Raw genomic sequence first — 15,972 nt, 5'->3', positions numbered from 1 at the left:
AAGATTTTATAAGTTATATAAAATTAATATGTTATAGAATAAAATTATCTTCATTCATATACTTACTCTCTCTCTAAGATTTAAAAATACTTTTTGCTATTTAATTTTTAATATTAAAAAAAATAAAATACTTCATTATTTAATAATAAATTATTATAGTTAAATAAAAATAAGATTAATGTTGATATTATATTTATTGAAAAATATAAAGTCAAGACATTATAAATTATACAATTATAAATATCGAAAATATCAATTATATATCTATATTAATAGTCGACTAACATGAATGTACATATAATATTATTTTTATTCAAAAATTTAGATAATGATACGTTATTTCTTTATTATTATAAAAATATTATCTATTAATTTTTATTTAAAATTAAACTAATAAATATTATTGATAAAAGTATTTTAAAAATTTCTAAAAAACAAAATATGTCAAAAAATAACAAATTATTTGATTCTAATAGTATCATGTTCGTTTTAATCATTTCACCAATTAAAGATCTTATTATGCCAAACACCCTGACATCTTATAAAATGTGTTACATCTTATTTTATCCAAATAATTTAAAAAATTATTTTTAAAATAAAATCAAACATCTTATAAATTTTCAAAATATTTTATAAAACATAGGAGTTTATAAAATATTTCAAAAAAGTTTAGCCAAACACCTTATCAATATCTAGATACAGTATAAAATATTGAATTTTCCCAAAATTTATTACCGAATATGTAATAACGATTCGATTCAGCCGATTTACCGGAATGTGGGCACTCCGAACAGTAGGGTCGGTACCGTCGTACGAAGCTTAGAGATACACTGTCCCCCATCGATCCCTATCCTTCCACGGACTGTTCAATCGTCACACCTCTTTCTCTCTCTAGCTTAATTTCTCCCTTTATGTGGGTCCTGCCTCGTTTTAGTTAGCTACATTAATTCTAGAAAATACCATATTGTAGTACTCTAGCTATACATCATTAATCATGTTAATTACATGCATTGCTTTCTTCTCCTGCTAAGTTCTAACTACAGATGAAGTTAGCGCGTCCGATACCTTATGTAAGGATATCGATCGAGTCACAATTTATATTATTAACATATGTCAAAACGGAACTATTGGTGTTAATAATGAAATATGTTCAAATTTTGACCATCATCCCTTAGAAATTACTAGAAAAGTTGGATTTGGAAATAAGGGAAAAGTTTGAAGGGATGTTAATAAGCTTTACGGATTGGAAGAAGGATTAATTACCTAAATAAGCGTTCTTGAATATCAATGAGTTGGTTCAAGAAAAGTGTAATACAATTGCTGTATAATTAGGATACAGTTCAAGAAAAGTGACTAATTACATGACAAGTATATCATATTTACTATATGATTAGTTTTTGGTTAGAGCTGGTTTGAATAAGAATTTTCTATTGATTCATAAATTCAGACCAAAGAGTGTTGGTCTCTTTTGATTAGGCCGTGAAATTAAGACGAAATTATAGAATGTCAAGAGACGTCTATTATCAAAACGACCCAATTCAATACATATTTCATGTGGGTTTAGTCCAAACTCGTTAAATGGGTACGTCATCATTACCTAAACTATATAATATAGTTTATCTGCTAGATGGACCAAACATTGTACATTGAAACATCTCCAATGTACTGTTTGATGTGGCTACAAATGCATCAAACGTGGGAAAGACAATAACAAATGCGGTAGCGCTGGGTCCCAAGATGCTCTTTCTATCTTCTTCGTTATTTACCGGTCTTCTTAGGTATAGTTGGTGCAATCGCATTAAATGTGATGAGGCTGAATTCTCATTTAATATCCCTCATGCTGTTGATGTTTTTTTAAGAATAAATTAACTCTATAATTTAACTTTTTCTCAATTACTTATACCGCCAATTGATTATATGGAAATTTCTCTTCTAACTATCCAAATTAAACTAAGTGTAAATTACAATAATTTTTCTTGAGGTTTGGTATAATCATGAATACCCTCTCGTTGTTTGGAAAATTATCAATACCACCTGATTTTAATGGTCATCCAACAATGAGGTTTTCATTCATTTTTTATGGTGAACTGATCAAAATGTCCTTGTAGATTAAAAATTATAATTTTATTTTTTTAATTTTTTATGGACTAATTGGACTTTTTTTAAAATTTTTCATCCATCTAGTTCATTTTTTTTAATACTTATTTAATTTTTTAAAATGATAAAAAAATACAATAAGAGCAAAATTGACAATTTCACACCTCCATTCAAGATTACATAATTTCATCAAACATCATAAGGTATTTATAAATTTTTAAATAAAAAAAATATTCGTATTTATGCCAAATCTGAATTGTAATTTACCCTTACATTAATTTAAGTCCTCCATCACTATTGTTCATCTTTTGCTCTAATCATATTGAGAATATTGCATCCAAAGAATTCCACTATATTAAGTTACTGTTGTGAAGTATGATCCAATCGGATTTGTTCCTATAAAATGATATTCAACATTATACAAAATGGTGTGTATTTTATATGCGTAAGCCATATATATATAATTGTTAAATGGGCCTGTTCGGTCTTCGAGCCCAATTAACAACCCAGTCGGCCCAAAGTCTTGGAACCAAGCGGTTGGTAAATTTTGAGCCAGCCTTTATTTGCTGGGCTAGGCCCAGCCCAGACCTGGTCTACCTCTACGCTATATATTATTGTTATTATTATTTATTATAATATTGTGTTTTAGATTCCCAAAAATCATGATTGGACCATGCGTTGTAAAGTATCTATAAAAAATAGGTCAGGCAGTATATATATATATATATATATATCACACCGCGGCCTTTCCATTGGTCCGCCTTCATACCCCCCACAGCACTGTTCCTCTGCCTGCCATTTCCCTTCCGAATTCCAAGGCGGGTCAAGAGCAGGTAAAATCCTCGGTCCGAAAATTCGATTTAGAAAAAAATGGTTTTTCCTTTTCATTTCATTATTTTTTGGTTTTTTTTTTTGAGGATCTAGCATGATTTACGCTGTTGTATGACTATCCCTTTTTCTCGACTATGGTTGTTTGATTGTTCTACTTATGAGGACATGTTTATATTTGGTCACTGTGCTTGTGTTTCTTCAGATCTGTGGGTTTAATCTGTAGGAAGCTAAACTTTCTCTGCACTTAGAGTGAATAAGGTTTGTACGCGTTTAGATCTGTGTTTTTTGTAGATCGGAATGCATTTTGATGGTTAGTGAGTTGTGTGGATCTGATGAGTATGTATGTATACAAGGGAGAGGAGATATGTGGAAATAGTTAAATGTTGCGGGATATAGTCAGTGCCTGTAGCCGATGCTTTTTGTTTCATTAGATCGTTTGTGAAACTATGGAGATCTTGCTTATAGCGTTACTGTAAATTTCGTAGTCCTTTTAGTTGTCTATTTATATGGTTTGCTGTAATTGTTCGAATGGATCTTTCGTTGATGTTGATATTCAGTGGTGCTGGGGTGGACCTGTATGGATGGTCAGTAATAAGATTAGTGGCGGTCAATGGTTGCTGGCTTATTTTGTGATTTATTCATTTGATTTAGTGGGCCATATGTGCTTAATTTCGAATTTGATTATACACCTAATAAGTGACAAGTAAGTTTCAGTAAAAATACGTTGCTGTTTTGGTTCGTTGTATAGTGAAACCTTATAATGGTGTGACCTAGTGCCCGTATTACACTAAAAGAAAGAAAGTTCTTCCATCTTCCATCTGTCTCTGTAACTATCTGATGTAATTGAATTGTAAATCGGTGGCAGGGTTCAAGTTATTGGTTGATGTCATTGATTGTATTAGTTAATCTGTTTTGCTTGATCAAAATGCATTTCTCACTTTGCTATGGCCTTTGTTGGCATATAGTATCATTTTTGGATCAAACCATGATGTTTTGAATTACTCCAAGGTTATAACAGTTTGTACATCGTGCACACCTCAATCTTAAGTAATTATTGGATGTTAAGAGAGGAATGCTAAATCTGTGATATCAAGTGATGTGTTATTGTTATTTTCCTGTTTTTGGTGACCATGCTAGCTGAACACTTGTATAGGCTCATGCATTCATTTCTGACTGCAAGAAATTTTGTGATTCTCTCTTACATGATTTACTTGTATGAGTATAGGAGTTCTGAATTACTTTTGATGAATTCTCTTTATGTTTGAATAACCAAAATATTCTTGTCAATGTATGCTTTAGAGAGAGTTAGATCTCTATTTTTTATGTATTGGTCTGAGCACCAAATTTTTGTATCTTCAGGATTATTATAATCTACTATGGCGGATCAGCATCGATATCCAACCATTGCCCAGAAGGTAGCTAACCAGCTACATCTTAGCTCCAGTTTCTCCCAGGATGTTCAAGCTCGCTATGGGGGCTTCCAGCAGCCCTCTGTGTACCAGAGGCGAGTTGCGTCTGGCAATTATACAAATGCAGGACTACAGTATCCTATGACTTGCCAAGCCACGCAGGATCTATCCTTGATTTCTGCAAATGCTTCACCAGTGTTTGTTCAGGCTCCTCAAGAGAAAGGACTTGCCAGCTTTGCCATTGACTTTATGATGGGAGGAGTTTCAGCTGCTGTGTCAAAAACGGCTGCTGCCCCTATTGAGCGTGTGAAGCTTTTGATCCAAAACCAAGATGAGATGATTAAAGCTGGCAGACTCTCAGAACCATACAAGGGAATTGGAGAATGTTTCAAGAGAACAATTCAGGAAGAAGGATTTGGATCATTGTGGAGAGGAAACACAGCTAATGTCATTCGTTATTTCCCCACTCAGGTCCACTTCTTCTCCTCTTTTTAGGATACATTAACATGCATCGCCTTTATTTGCTCTTCACATGGTTGACTAAATACATGTTCCACAGGCCTTGAACTTTGCATTCAAAGACTACTTCAAGAGACTCTTCAACTTCAAGAAGGACCGTGATGGTTACTGGAAATGGTTTGCTGGAAACCTTGCATCTGGTGGTGCTGCTGGTGCTTCGTCACTGCTCTTTGTCTACTCCTTGGATTATGCTCGTACACGTCTTGCCAATGATGCCAAGGCTGCCAAGAAGGGTGGTGAAAGGCAATTCAATGGTCTGATTGATGTCTACAAAAAGACACTGCAATCTGATGGTGTTGCTGGTCTTTACCGTGGATTCAATATCTCATGTGTTGGTATTATTGTGTACCGAGGATTATACTTTGGTATGTATGATTCCCTGAAGCCTGTGCTCCTGACTGGATCCTTGCAGGTTAGTACATCTTGTGAAATTATCAGTTTCTTAATATTATAGGTTTGAACATTTCAGTGTTGGAAGTAAAAATCAATTGAAATTGGAATTTCAGAATTTTCTAGTTCCCTGGGAGTTCTTAGTAACTGAGGTTTGCGTATATATGTTTACAGGATAGTTTCTTCGCCAGCTTTGCCCTTGGTTGGCTCATCACAAACGGTGCTGGTCTTGCCTCGTACCCAATTGACACTGTTCGTAGAAGAATGATGATGACATCTGGTGAAGCTGTCAAGTACAAGAGCTCTTTGGATGCATTTTCTCAAATCCTTAAGAATGAGGGCGCCAAATCTTTGTTCAAGGGTGCTGGTGCTAACATCCTTCGTGCCATTGCTGGTGCTGGTGTGCTCGCAGGTTATGACAAGCTTCAGATGATTGTCTTTGGCAAGAAATATGGGTCTGGTGGGGCTTAAATAACACCGTAGGAAATAGATGGTGATGAAAATCTTTTTGTTAGTTTGAGAATTCATTCAAGGTGAAGTTAAAAGCATATTCAATAATTTAAATTAGAGGGGGGTCTGAACCCAAACACTGTTCCCCTGAAGGGGTGTTTTGTTCCGGGAACCTTGTGATTGAAGAGGTTTACTGATGGATTATTATGCTTACTGTTATGCGATTTTCATTTTAATACAAAGCGTTTGAGTTTATTATCATGCCAAAACCGACTATCCTTTCATTTTCGGCTGCTAATCAACTATAAGCAAGTCGTCATCTATTTGTTTTTGAACTTTGTACAGATATCCGCCAACATTGTTCGAAGAATTCGTGTGCAAAGTAGTATTATGATGGGCGGGCAAAGTGTGTAGAAGTATCAACTCAATTTGAAATCTAGAACAAACTAGCAAGACATGGAACAATGAATTTCGATATCTACAGATGGCCACCAAAAGTAAATAGCAAATTGAAATCTAACCTGGAAATTCAAGGGCTTGAATTTGAATTTCATAATTTCATAAAACTTGCAAGTCCTGTGTAAGGTGAAACCCGTAAGTACTAACTTGTCCAAATCAGAATTCCATTCGCCCATCTTAGTAATTGTATCTTGTAGGTTGAAGGCTGAAGCCTTCTCCCACTGTAGATGTCTGGATATCGCCTCTCTCTCTCCCGCCATAATTTTGATGCTGTCTCTCCTCATCCTCGGGTTCCATCAACGTTGTACTCGGAAACCCTTATCGGATCCCTCCAAACTCTTCCCATTTCGTCTCCACACGCTCTCTCTGTTGCCCAGAAGAAACAAACCCAAGAAACATTCTGATGTTACAGCCAGTACCTGGAACACAACACACAGATTTGTACTCGCCAACTCCACACTCTCCATTCTTGAAACCAAATGCAAGTCCATGATACACCTCAAGCAAGTCCAATCCCAAATGATCGTCACTGGGCTTTGTTTAGACGGCCTGGCTTATAGTCGGTTAATAGCTTTTTCTGCGCTCTCCCCAATGGGTGATCTTAATTATTCCAAAAGGTTATTGTTCGCTATGCAGAACCCGAATGCGTTTTCTTGGAATATCATTATTAGAGCCATCTGTGATAGCCAAAACCCATCTGAAGCTTTTCTACTATACAAAGAGATGGTAGCTGTTAGTGTTAGTGGTGTTAGTTTGAGGCCTGATAATTATACGTTTCCTTTATTGTTCAAGACTTGTGCTAAATTGTTGTTTTTTTGGATGGGGCATGAGATTCTTGGTCACGTATTGAAAATGAACTATGACGGGGATATATTTGTGCATAATGCTTTAATTCATTTTTTGGTTTCTTGTGGGGAGCTACAGGCTGCGTATAAAGTGTTTGAGGAAAGTTGTGTTAGGGACTTGGTTTCTTGGAACTCTTTGATTAATGGGTACACGAGGAGTGGAAGAGGGAAGGAGGCTTTGAGGATATACAGGGAAATGCAGATGGAGGGGGATGTTGATCCGGATGAGGTTACTATGATTGGGGTTGTTACGGCATGTACGCAGTTGGAAGATTTGAAGCTCGGGCGTGAATTCCATTGGTATATAAGAGACCGGGGGTTGCACATGACCGTCCCGCTTGCTAATGCACTTCTGGATATGTATGTAAAATGTGGAGATCTTGAGGAAGCAAAGGTGTTGTTTGAGAGGATGGAAGAGAAGACGATGGTGAGTTGGACAACCATGGTAATGGGGTATGCGAAATTTGGTTATCTCGATACTGCTCGGAGACTTTTCAGTGCAATGCCAGAGAAGGATGTCGTCCCGTGGAACGCAATGATAAGTGCTTATGTCCAAGCCGGGCGTGGCAAAGAAGCATTGTCTTTGTTTCATGAGATGCAAGCAATGGAAGTTGAGCCTGATGAGGTGACCATGGTTAGCTGCTTATCTGCTTGCGCACAACTTGGAGCACTTGATGTTGGAATTTGGATTCATCATTACATTGAGAAACATAATCTCCTTCTCAACGTTGTTCTTGGGACAGCTTTGGTCGATATGTATGCCAAGTGTGGCAATATTAAGAAAGCACTTCAGGTTTTCCAAGAGATTCCAGGTAGAAATGCTCTAACTTATACTGCTATAATTGGTGGCTTGGCACTTCATGGAGATGCACAAGATGCCTTATCATATTTCCTAGAGATGGTTGATGCTGGTCTAACACCAGATGAAGTAACTTTTCTGGGCGTTCTGTCAGCATGTTGTCATGGAGGTCTGGTGGAAGAGGGTAGGAAGATATTTTCTCAAATGAGCTCCAAGTTTAACATTCCCCCCCAAATCAAGCACTACTCTTGCATGGTTGACCTTCTCGGTAGGGCTGGTCTTCTCACGGAGGCCATAGAACTTCTTGAAACCATGTCCATGGAAGCAGATGCCGTGGTTTGGGGTGCCATGTTTTTTGCTTGTCGAATCTACAAAAACATCGAGTTGGGAGAGAGAGCCGCCATGAAACTTCTAGACTTGGACCCCAGTGATAGTGGAATATATGTGTTGCTTGCCAACATGTATGTTGAAGCAAATATGTGGGATAAGGCTGGGGAGGTAAGAAAGATGATGAGAGAGAGAGGAGTAGATAAGACCCCTGGTTGCAGCTCCATTGAGGTTAATGGCAATCTGTATGAGTTCATAGTCAGAGATAAGTCGCATCCTCAATCCAACCAGATATATGAATGTTTGATTCAGTTGTCAAAACAAATGGAACTTGTAGAAAGTGTCGCTGGTGTACCTCATCCAAAAGATGAGTTCCTGTTTGCTTCTGAAGTCAACAACTGACTCTTGATTGTCTGAATGTGTAGATATCAGACAGAATTCCCTTTCATTAGAACTATTTTAGCTGTCATTTTAATAGGTTTTGGCAGACTCATACCTCAATCCTACATTATATAGCTCAAGGGGGTTCTGCTCAGGGACTTCCAATATTAGGCTTCTCATGTTCATTCCTCAAGTCAAGAGAAGACTTGAACGGGAAAATAGTCCAGAGATTTTGGTTTAGCAGTTGATAGAAAACTTCCAGAGTAATTTTCAGAAATATTTCCCCACTGATGTCAATTTGACTTTTGCATCCTTATTAATTTTCAGAGGTATATTAGCACTTCTGACTTTGTTAATTCCTTCAACTGGCACTTATCAGAAAGGTTACTATTATCGCCCAAGGTATGCACTTTTGCGTGGAAAGCCTGTAATGCAGCAATGGCAACGGCACTTAAATTTAGCTAGAAGAGCAACACGGATAGAGGTTCAGAGCAAACTCTGTGCTGAAGCTGAGGAGTCAACTAAGCATGTGCTGTTAGACTGCTCATTCGCAAGGCAGGTGTGGGCATTGACAAATCTACCATGGTGTGTGCTGGCTGGTGCAGTGGGTTCTGTCCATGAGTGGCTGTGGCAGGTATATAACTTGCTTGGGAAAGGGTTGGGTGAGCGGCTCCTTGTGGTCTGATGGGGTCTATGGGCTGCCAAACATTGATGGAAGGCAAAGGACTGACTCCGTTAGCGGTGGCTAACAAGGCTCAACGGTTCTATGAGGAGTACAACGAGGCCTTATATGTCGGTTCCGGGTAAGGAATCAGCAAGACAGAGGAGGGATATAGCTGATTTCAGTTAGCTAATGTGTGGGCTGTTCAGATGATAGGAAGCGTATGTGCTATAAGCTCAGATTCATGAAAAAAAAGTTACTTTATCAACAAAAAGAAAAAAAAGTTACTTCCAAATTGGCGTTACGTATGTTTTACATGAGGCTGCTGTTAATTTGGACGGCGGGACTAATTTTGTAAAAGATTGAAAAGTTTATAACCAAAATCGAGGATGTGGAAGATTATGAACCAAAATCGAATTAATTGCTATATATAGGAATGAAAAATGTAATTAACGCTATTTTTTGTTTTCGATCCAATTCCAAGTCTGAATGTTTTTGTTGTTTTGGTGTTTGAATTATGTAAATGTACAGACTACATTTGAGCTGATGTTATCAATCCAATTCAAAAGCTGATGCCATTTTTTGTTTTGGTTTTTTTGTACACATGTTCAGGCCATTTTTGTTACACATTGTCCAGGGTTTTTTCTTCTCCAATTTTTGGTTGTTTTTTTTGTTCTACATGTTCTGTTTAGTGCAAATGTAATTAAAAACAATATATTTCATTCCACACAAAAGAATTCAAATTCAATAAGCTTCATACATAGACAAATATTCTTATACAACAATGCCAAAATTTAAAAATTTCCAACACAACCTTAATTAATACATCATAAAAGCAAGCTACAACACAATGCCCCCCACAAACATTTCTCCTTCTTTCTTCTTTTTTTCCCTTCATCTTCAAGTCGGTTGATCCTTCTAAGTGGGCTCGGAATAATTTGTTGCTACCGGTCACACATTTGTAAATCAAGCCAAGAAAAGAAGCTGCAACCTCCCACTTTCTACACAACAGGTTTCCAAAAAAAAAGGGAATTTCATATGAAAAGTTCATCAAATAAAAAAAAAAAAGCTTGTTCCTTAAATGAAATTGCACTTACCGGAAATCTATCACAAGTAGCATATCTTCGATTTGGATTCAAGTCCGTTCATGATGTTTTCTTCACTGATCCACGCCCACAATAGTAGTTTTCTTCCATTTCTCTTCACTCCTTCACAATCATTATGTATGAAGAAATTAGGGCAAAAAATTTGGGACTTTTCTATTTATTAGTTAATTTAAAGGAAATAAGGTGAAATTACTTAAATGTCCTTTAAAAAAAAAAAACAATACAAGTGCGCGTGCGTCCCTCACAAGGGAATATTCCAACTAAATTCATCAAAAATAGAAAAAATAAGCTAAGTACTATGAAATAAAAAGGTTGGGTGGTGGTTTGTAAAAAAAAACGCTTAGAGAGCAAAGTGCAAAATAACCCAAAGGTTGGGGCGTTTGCATTTAACCCTTATTTAAATTCCAGAGATTGGGAGCATGTAAGTTAAGATAGTCATGCCTGTTACACAGAGCTCTAATCATGCTTAATTTAGATTGTATACTATTAAACATACACAAAAGCGATTTAAGGCACAAAACAATCAGTAAAACATACTGAGAAAACTGACATTTCGAAAAATAAAACAATTATTCTGCATAGTATTGCGATCATTAAGTACATAAATTGCGGTATAAAATAAAAGTAAACAAAAAGGAATTAAAAAATGTATCTAGCTCTCTCATCTAAGGCTAACTATAAACTCCCTGATGCTTGTACTCGCTTAATTCTCAGAGCTTAGTAAACTGTCCTATTGAGTCAACTTGAAGAAGCTAGCAGCCATTAGTAACACTTACAGTTTTTGAATGACAGCTACATCAAAATTCAGAATATAAGGGCAAAGCATGAGGTTCCTCAGAAATTAATTCCTGGATTTCTTCCTGGATTTTGATGAATGCTTGGAGTGCACCATGCTAGCGTTCTGAGAGTTCCCTTTAGAGCTAGCTGCTTGGGTCGACTTTGCATTGACATTGTTATCAGCCTCTTTAACAACTGCACCCTGAGAGCCCCTGATTTGAGCTGCTCTCTTATCCTTTCTCTTCGGTCTATAACTAGATCTCTCCCTCTTCGGCAGCCACCTTTCTGGATCTGGAGGAGGACCTGGATTTGCAGGGTCAAAGCCTTTTGGGTACTTTGGTTTTCTCTTTCTTTTCTTCTTTGTTTTCTCCTTATTCTTTGGTTCATATGCTTCAGCAACGCCCGCAGTGGGACCCTTCTCGGTGTGCTTTGCACCAGAAGTTTTCTCCAAACTCTCAACATCGATCCCTTTCAGACCAGGTATAGGTTTCAACTGCTTCTCATAAGATTCAGCCTTTTCAATATCTGTATGAGCAGCAGTCTGAATAAGGCCAACCAAAGCCTCCATGCTCCCATGGCTTTTTACAAGCTCCTCGTAGAGACGAGCAGCCTCATCCTTCTTTCCATGCCTGAGCTTAAACGAAGCGGCCTCCTGCATGATAACATCAAGCTTATTGTCTTCGGTCATGGCATCAGACCACCACCGTATAGCAGAATCCAACACTGCATCTGCACCATCAATATCTCCAGCACGTTCTTTGAGTGAGACGAGGGTGGCAACAGTTGCAGGCTTATGTTGAATATCTGGAATTTTTAGCAGAGACTCAGCTGCTATTTGGGGATGGCCTGCAGCTGCAGCAACCTGAGCCCTTGCAAGCAGGATGACCTTAGACTTATGGGGATACTTATTTGCGAACTGCCATAACAACTCCTCTGCTTTATTGGCTTTGTTCTCTCTTACATGCACTGCAGCTTGAAGAAGCACTGGCATAACACTTTCTGGAAACATGCCAGGAAGTGCAGAAGCAAGTTCTCTGGCCTGTAATTCCTTCCCCAATTAGTTACATATTCAATAGAACTGGGGATCCCCAGGGGTGTTGAAGCACAGTTGCAATGCTAAAGAATAACTTAACAATAATCAATGGAAAGAAAGGAGAGTATTACCTGATCTAGCTTGTTAGAGTGAACAAGCAATAACAGACGATTAACATAAATGGCTTCTCTTTGCTTCAGCGAGAGCTTTAGGTCAAGACCCCTAGCAAGCTGGAAGGTGAGAGGTCCTTCACCTTTCTCTATCAGCTTATCAAGTTTTCTTAAGCCATCAGACACATCCTTGGGACCCTTTAATGCTATAAGGTTGCTTACTGACACAGCAAGTGATGATTCATCCGCCAGATTTTTCTTGATAATGCCAGAATATGTTTCAAAAGCTTCTTGAGTTCTTCCAAGAATCTGGAGAAAAATTGAACCCCTGATTGTTTCAACTGTCACCAATGAAGCTTGAAAAACAGTAATGCAACTGTGATAACACAATCTTACCTGTTGAACATATGCTAACTGAACAGCTATAGGGGCCAATTCAATTTCTATGTCATCATCAGCTAAATTCTCTTCCACTAGTGTCTCCTGACCAATTCTGCAAAAGATAATGTCAGCTACCAGCACAAGTTTCAACAGATCATCTCAATAGTCCGATGATGCCATGATATTTAGGCCATGACATGCCAGAAAATAAAGGGGAAAAAAAACATCATGCAGTTGCATAAAGCCAAAAGAAGAGAGAGGGAGAAGCACATGCAAAACAAGGTATTTGATACATAAGCAAAGAGTCAAAGTCAGAATATCTTATATGGAACTAATTACTAGTGTCTATTGCAGAAAACTGTTAGCCATTTTCGGACTCCATGCAAAAATCTGAGAGACATACAAGTGCTAAAGTTAAGTCCTTCAAGTGAAATTCCAAAGGAGACCACAAGTGATGGAAGCAATTGTCCATTTGTCCTAATTTGAAACATCACAACAAATTAAGTTTCCCAAGGTTGAATATCACCTTCGAGATGACAGCAGCAGTTGTTCTGCATCTTTATACATATTTCTTTCTATCAAAGAGCAAGCAACATTATATGCCAGCTCAAAACTGCTTGTTGGTTTAACTCTGAGAGAATCCAGTGTCCCCTGCACTTCTGAAGCCCTCCCAGCAGAAACCAAGCCAGCAACAAAATTTATTTCTAAAGAATCTATCTTGGACTTCTGAAGTTTTTGATATATATCCACACAAGCACCCATCTTTCCTAGACGAAATAAAATCTGCGACTGCAACAACATATTTGCAAAATTTTCTTCTTGTCCTTTCAAGGTCTCCAAAGCTTCATCCAACCTATTTTGCCGGTAGAAGCAGTATGCCTGCTTAGAAAGAGGAGACATAAATCTACAGGGCAAATGACCTAATATAGGGCCAACAAGTAGATGGCCTAAACAAAGAGCTGAAATCAAATATGTACTATCTGGGTTAGCTAAATTACACAAGATTGTAACTCATCTTTTGCTAGTTTAATCGTGAAATAGAATGGAAGAAAGTATAAAGGTGAATGACTGTAAGGATAAAAAACGGATAAAGCTGGTAATTACATGGGTTGCTGTTAGGCACTAAATTCAATTCCATTCTTCTGGAGAAAATCAAATATGTTAATACAAATCTCTAACAGCAACACTTGATCCTTGGAAAATGGCAGTTTCATGGCAATCGATCATTTTACCTTGTCCAAAGAAAAACAATTTATTGAAGCACGTGCAAAGTGTGAGGGAATCAATTATTAATCTTTAGCACGCCATTTTTGTTATCCAATTGTTCATTCCTAGGAAAAGCCAAAGAGGAAGAAGACTGGATAGCAAAGACATTGAAGAAGCAGATAGAAGGGCCCAAAGAATGAATACTAGGAAGAGAGAAAGGCCACAAATGGCCCTTCGCCTTTCCGGGACTGGACTAGATCATTGGTATATGGATCAGTCCAGCTACTTATTAAAGAGATTTGTCTACTCATATAATATGGCTTTTCTGAGTTTCATAAAGCGTAGGGCTGTATATTTATTGGAAACGTTCAGCATCTCTTATAATTAGTGCTCAGATGTATACAAAGCCGTGACAGTGATGCGGAACGAGCAGGCAATTGCCCATCCGTCCAAGTAGTGGTAGTGGAAATCTCTTTTGTGTATACAAGCCTGAATTTTGTATGTCATTCTTTGTGCATAGCTTCGGGGAAATGAAAAAAAGGGCCAAAAAGGTAGACCGAAATTCTGTAAATGAATTGCCACTGGATCGTATATTATGTTTTTCCTTTCTCAGAAACGGAAACATCAGTACAGAGAGTGCAACGCTAATATAAAATTTATCGTCCGGAAATAATTATGAGATGATCAAACGTCGAAAAAATGAGATATAACACCATTCTTGCATGTCTTGTACCTCGCATTGCATAAAGCTAGAGAAGCCGGATATCAATGAAAATTGAGTTAAAATTTACTGGACTGAAAAATCAATACTTACATTGAAGAAACTGAAATCAACCGACGATTTCTTCGAAAAGTCTTGAATTGCTGATAAAGCTTCTTCGATGTTATCATTCTTAATCAAAGCCACAATTTTGCATCCAATTGCATCCTCATCCCCCGGCGCAATCGAAAGAACTAAAAACCCATTAAACAAGCAAAATAATTAATCCTCAAAAAGAGCCGAACTACCAGTAACTGCACGCGTGGGCGGATTTGAACGCCTGATTCGTTATTTAATCCTGCATACCTTGATCGGAGACTTTAACGGCCAGGTCGAATTCGGACCGTTGAATGTGGCGATTCAGGGATGTGAAGAGATCTTCAATGGCCACCGCGGCGGCCGGGGCGGCGGCCGGCTTCGACTTCTCTTTAGCCTTAGGGGGCATTTTCTTCAGCTCAATTTCTGCAACTCTGTGCGTGCACTGCACATGGAGAAAGAAGAGTAGGGGTTTTGGATATTTTCTTTTTCAATTTTTCCGCCATCTGAAATAAAATTGGGCCGGGAGCCTACTTCCCGGCCCAAAATGAATCCAATAGTCTGGCCCAATATGGTATTAAATCAACTTATTATTTTCCTAAATATTCCCCCCCCCCCCCCCCAACCACCCTATTTTGTATAATTTTATTCTTAAACCATACATATGAAATACAAGGGGAAAATGTAAATCAACAAAATATTCTTGTTGCGTTTTCAATATTTTCTTCAAAATAACTAAAGATTTTAAATTTAATATGTAATTTTTCAGAGGAATTATTTGCCACTAAATCGATTTTTTTGGTGATCTATATATAATAAAATAGAAATATTGAAGTTATCCATTTAAGCGCGATACTTTTATAGATGCGGACAGTTTCAGTTAACTCCATTTTGCCATGGATAATTTGATATATTTTTTAAATAAATATATAAATAATTAACATTTTTATTTGAAAGAAGTTAATTAGATATTGAGACGGATTTATGGGATAATTACACTTTTGATCCTCATATATTGCCACTAATTTATTTTCAGTCCTAAACATATTGAAGTTTTATTTTAGTCCTTCAACTTTTAAATTAATAATAATTTCGGTCTTTAAACCTAATTAATGATCATTTTGCCCTTTCAAAGAAAACATATAACCTAACCATCTTTTTCCTATACTCATGATCAAACCCAATGCTTCCGAAAAAAAAATTAAGTTTCATAAAGTTATATATACCTTTTATTTGACCACCTTGTTCTCAAGATATTTTAAATTCTCGTATTTAGGCACTTTCTTCAACCATACTACCCAGAAATATTAAAATTTGGAATACCCAATTCAACTATGTAAATAATTTTCTAAGTATATTTTTTAATGATTCCAATTTAGCCTATTATTGCCATTC

At 37.1% G+C, this 15,972-nt stretch overlaps 3 protein-coding genes across 5 annotated transcripts; 2 read left to right on the top strand and 1 right to left on the bottom strand.

The window, feature by feature from the left end:
• Positions 1-2,773: 2,773 nt before the first annotated feature.
• On the top strand, positions 2,774-5,951 carry LOC105171065 (ADP/ATP translocase, mitochondrial). 2 transcript variants are annotated; one of them, XM_011092069.3, is made up of 4 exons: positions 2,774-2,930; positions 4,288-4,808; positions 4,897-5,268; positions 5,421-5,951. In XM_011092069.3, the coding sequence occupies exons 2-4, from the start codon at positions 4,305-4,307 to the stop codon at positions 5,715-5,717; spliced, it is 1,173 nt and encodes a 390-aa protein (XP_011090371.1). In that variant the 5' UTR covers positions 2,774-2,930; positions 4,288-4,304; the 3' UTR covers positions 5,718-5,951. The 2 variants fall into 2 exon arrangements, with proteins under 2 accessions (XP_011090371.1, XP_011090373.1); XM_011092071.3 differs by lacking the exon at positions 2,774-2,930 and adding an exon at positions 3,033-3,186.
• Positions 5,952-6,161: 210 nt separating this feature from the next.
• SLO1 (SLOW GROWTH 1) lies at positions 6,162-9,750 on the top strand. Its single transcript, XM_011092068.3, has one exon. It carries the CDS (start codon positions 6,423-6,425, stop codon positions 8,526-8,528), a length of 2,106 nt encoding a protein of 701 aa, XP_011090370.1. The 5' UTR covers positions 6,162-6,422; the 3' UTR covers positions 8,529-9,750.
• A 121-nt stretch (positions 9,751-9,871) lies between these two features.
• Positions 9,872-15,042, bottom strand: LOC105171063 (uncharacterized). 2 transcript variants are annotated; one of them, XR_848535.3, is made up of 8 exons: positions 14,848-15,042; positions 14,596-14,735; positions 13,102-13,454; positions 12,591-12,687; positions 12,216-12,503; positions 11,051-12,090; positions 10,266-10,376; positions 9,872-10,169 (listed from the first exon to the last, which is right to left on the bottom strand). XR_848535.3 is itself a non-coding variant. In XM_011092067.3 (6 exons), exons 1-6 carry the CDS (start codon positions 14,984-14,986, stop codon positions 11,116-11,118), a joined length of 1,992 nt encoding a protein of 663 aa, XP_011090369.1. In that variant the 5' UTR covers positions 14,987-15,042; the 3' UTR covers positions 10,826-11,115. The 2 variants fall into 2 exon arrangements, 1 of the variants encoding a protein (XP_011090369.1); XM_011092067.3 differs by lacking the exons at positions 9,872-10,169; positions 10,266-10,376 and having other exon boundaries at positions 10,826-12,090.
• Positions 15,043-15,972: the final 930 nt, after the last annotated feature.

The sequence above is a fragment of the Sesamum indicum genome, linkage group LG9, assembly GCF_026168435.1.
Source record: "Sesamum indicum cultivar Baizhima isolate 11 linkage group LG9, ASM2616843v1, whole genome shotgun sequence".
Taxonomy (NCBI): domain Eukaryota; kingdom Viridiplantae; phylum Streptophyta; class Magnoliopsida; order Lamiales; family Pedaliaceae; genus Sesamum; species Sesamum indicum.
This window is presented reverse-complemented; position numbering and strand designations above follow the sequence as displayed.

Bases quoted from the DNA above. Each gene is read 5' to 3' on its own strand.
- LOC105171065 (XM_011092069.3), top strand. From the start codon at position 4,305: ATGGCGGATCAGCATCGATATCCAACCATTGCCCAGAAGGTAGCTAAC. The intron at 4,809-4,896 runs GTCCACTTCTTC...CATGTTCCACAG, and splicing joins TTCGTTATTTCCCCACTCAG to GCCTTGAACTTTGCATTCAA. The intron at 5,269-5,420 runs GTTAGTACATCT...ATATGTTTACAG, and splicing joins TCCTGACTGGATCCTTGCAG to GATAGTTTCTTCGCCAGCTT.
- SLO1 (XM_011092068.3), top strand. From the start codon at position 6,423: ATGCTGTCTCTCCTCATCCTCGGGTTCCATCAACGTTGTACTCGGAAA.
- LOC105171063 (XM_011092067.3), bottom strand. From the start codon at position 14,986: ATGCCCCCTAAGGCTAAAGAGAAGTCGAAGCCGGCCGCCGCCCCGGCC. The intron at 12,688-13,101 runs GTGATATTCAAC...TATCTTTTGCAG, and splicing joins CTGCTGCTGTCATCTCGAAG to AATTGGTCAGGAGACACTAG. The intron at 12,504-12,590 runs GTAAGATTGTGT...ATTTTTCTCCAG, and splicing joins AGTTAGCATATGTTCAACAG to ATTCTTGGAAGAACTCAAGA.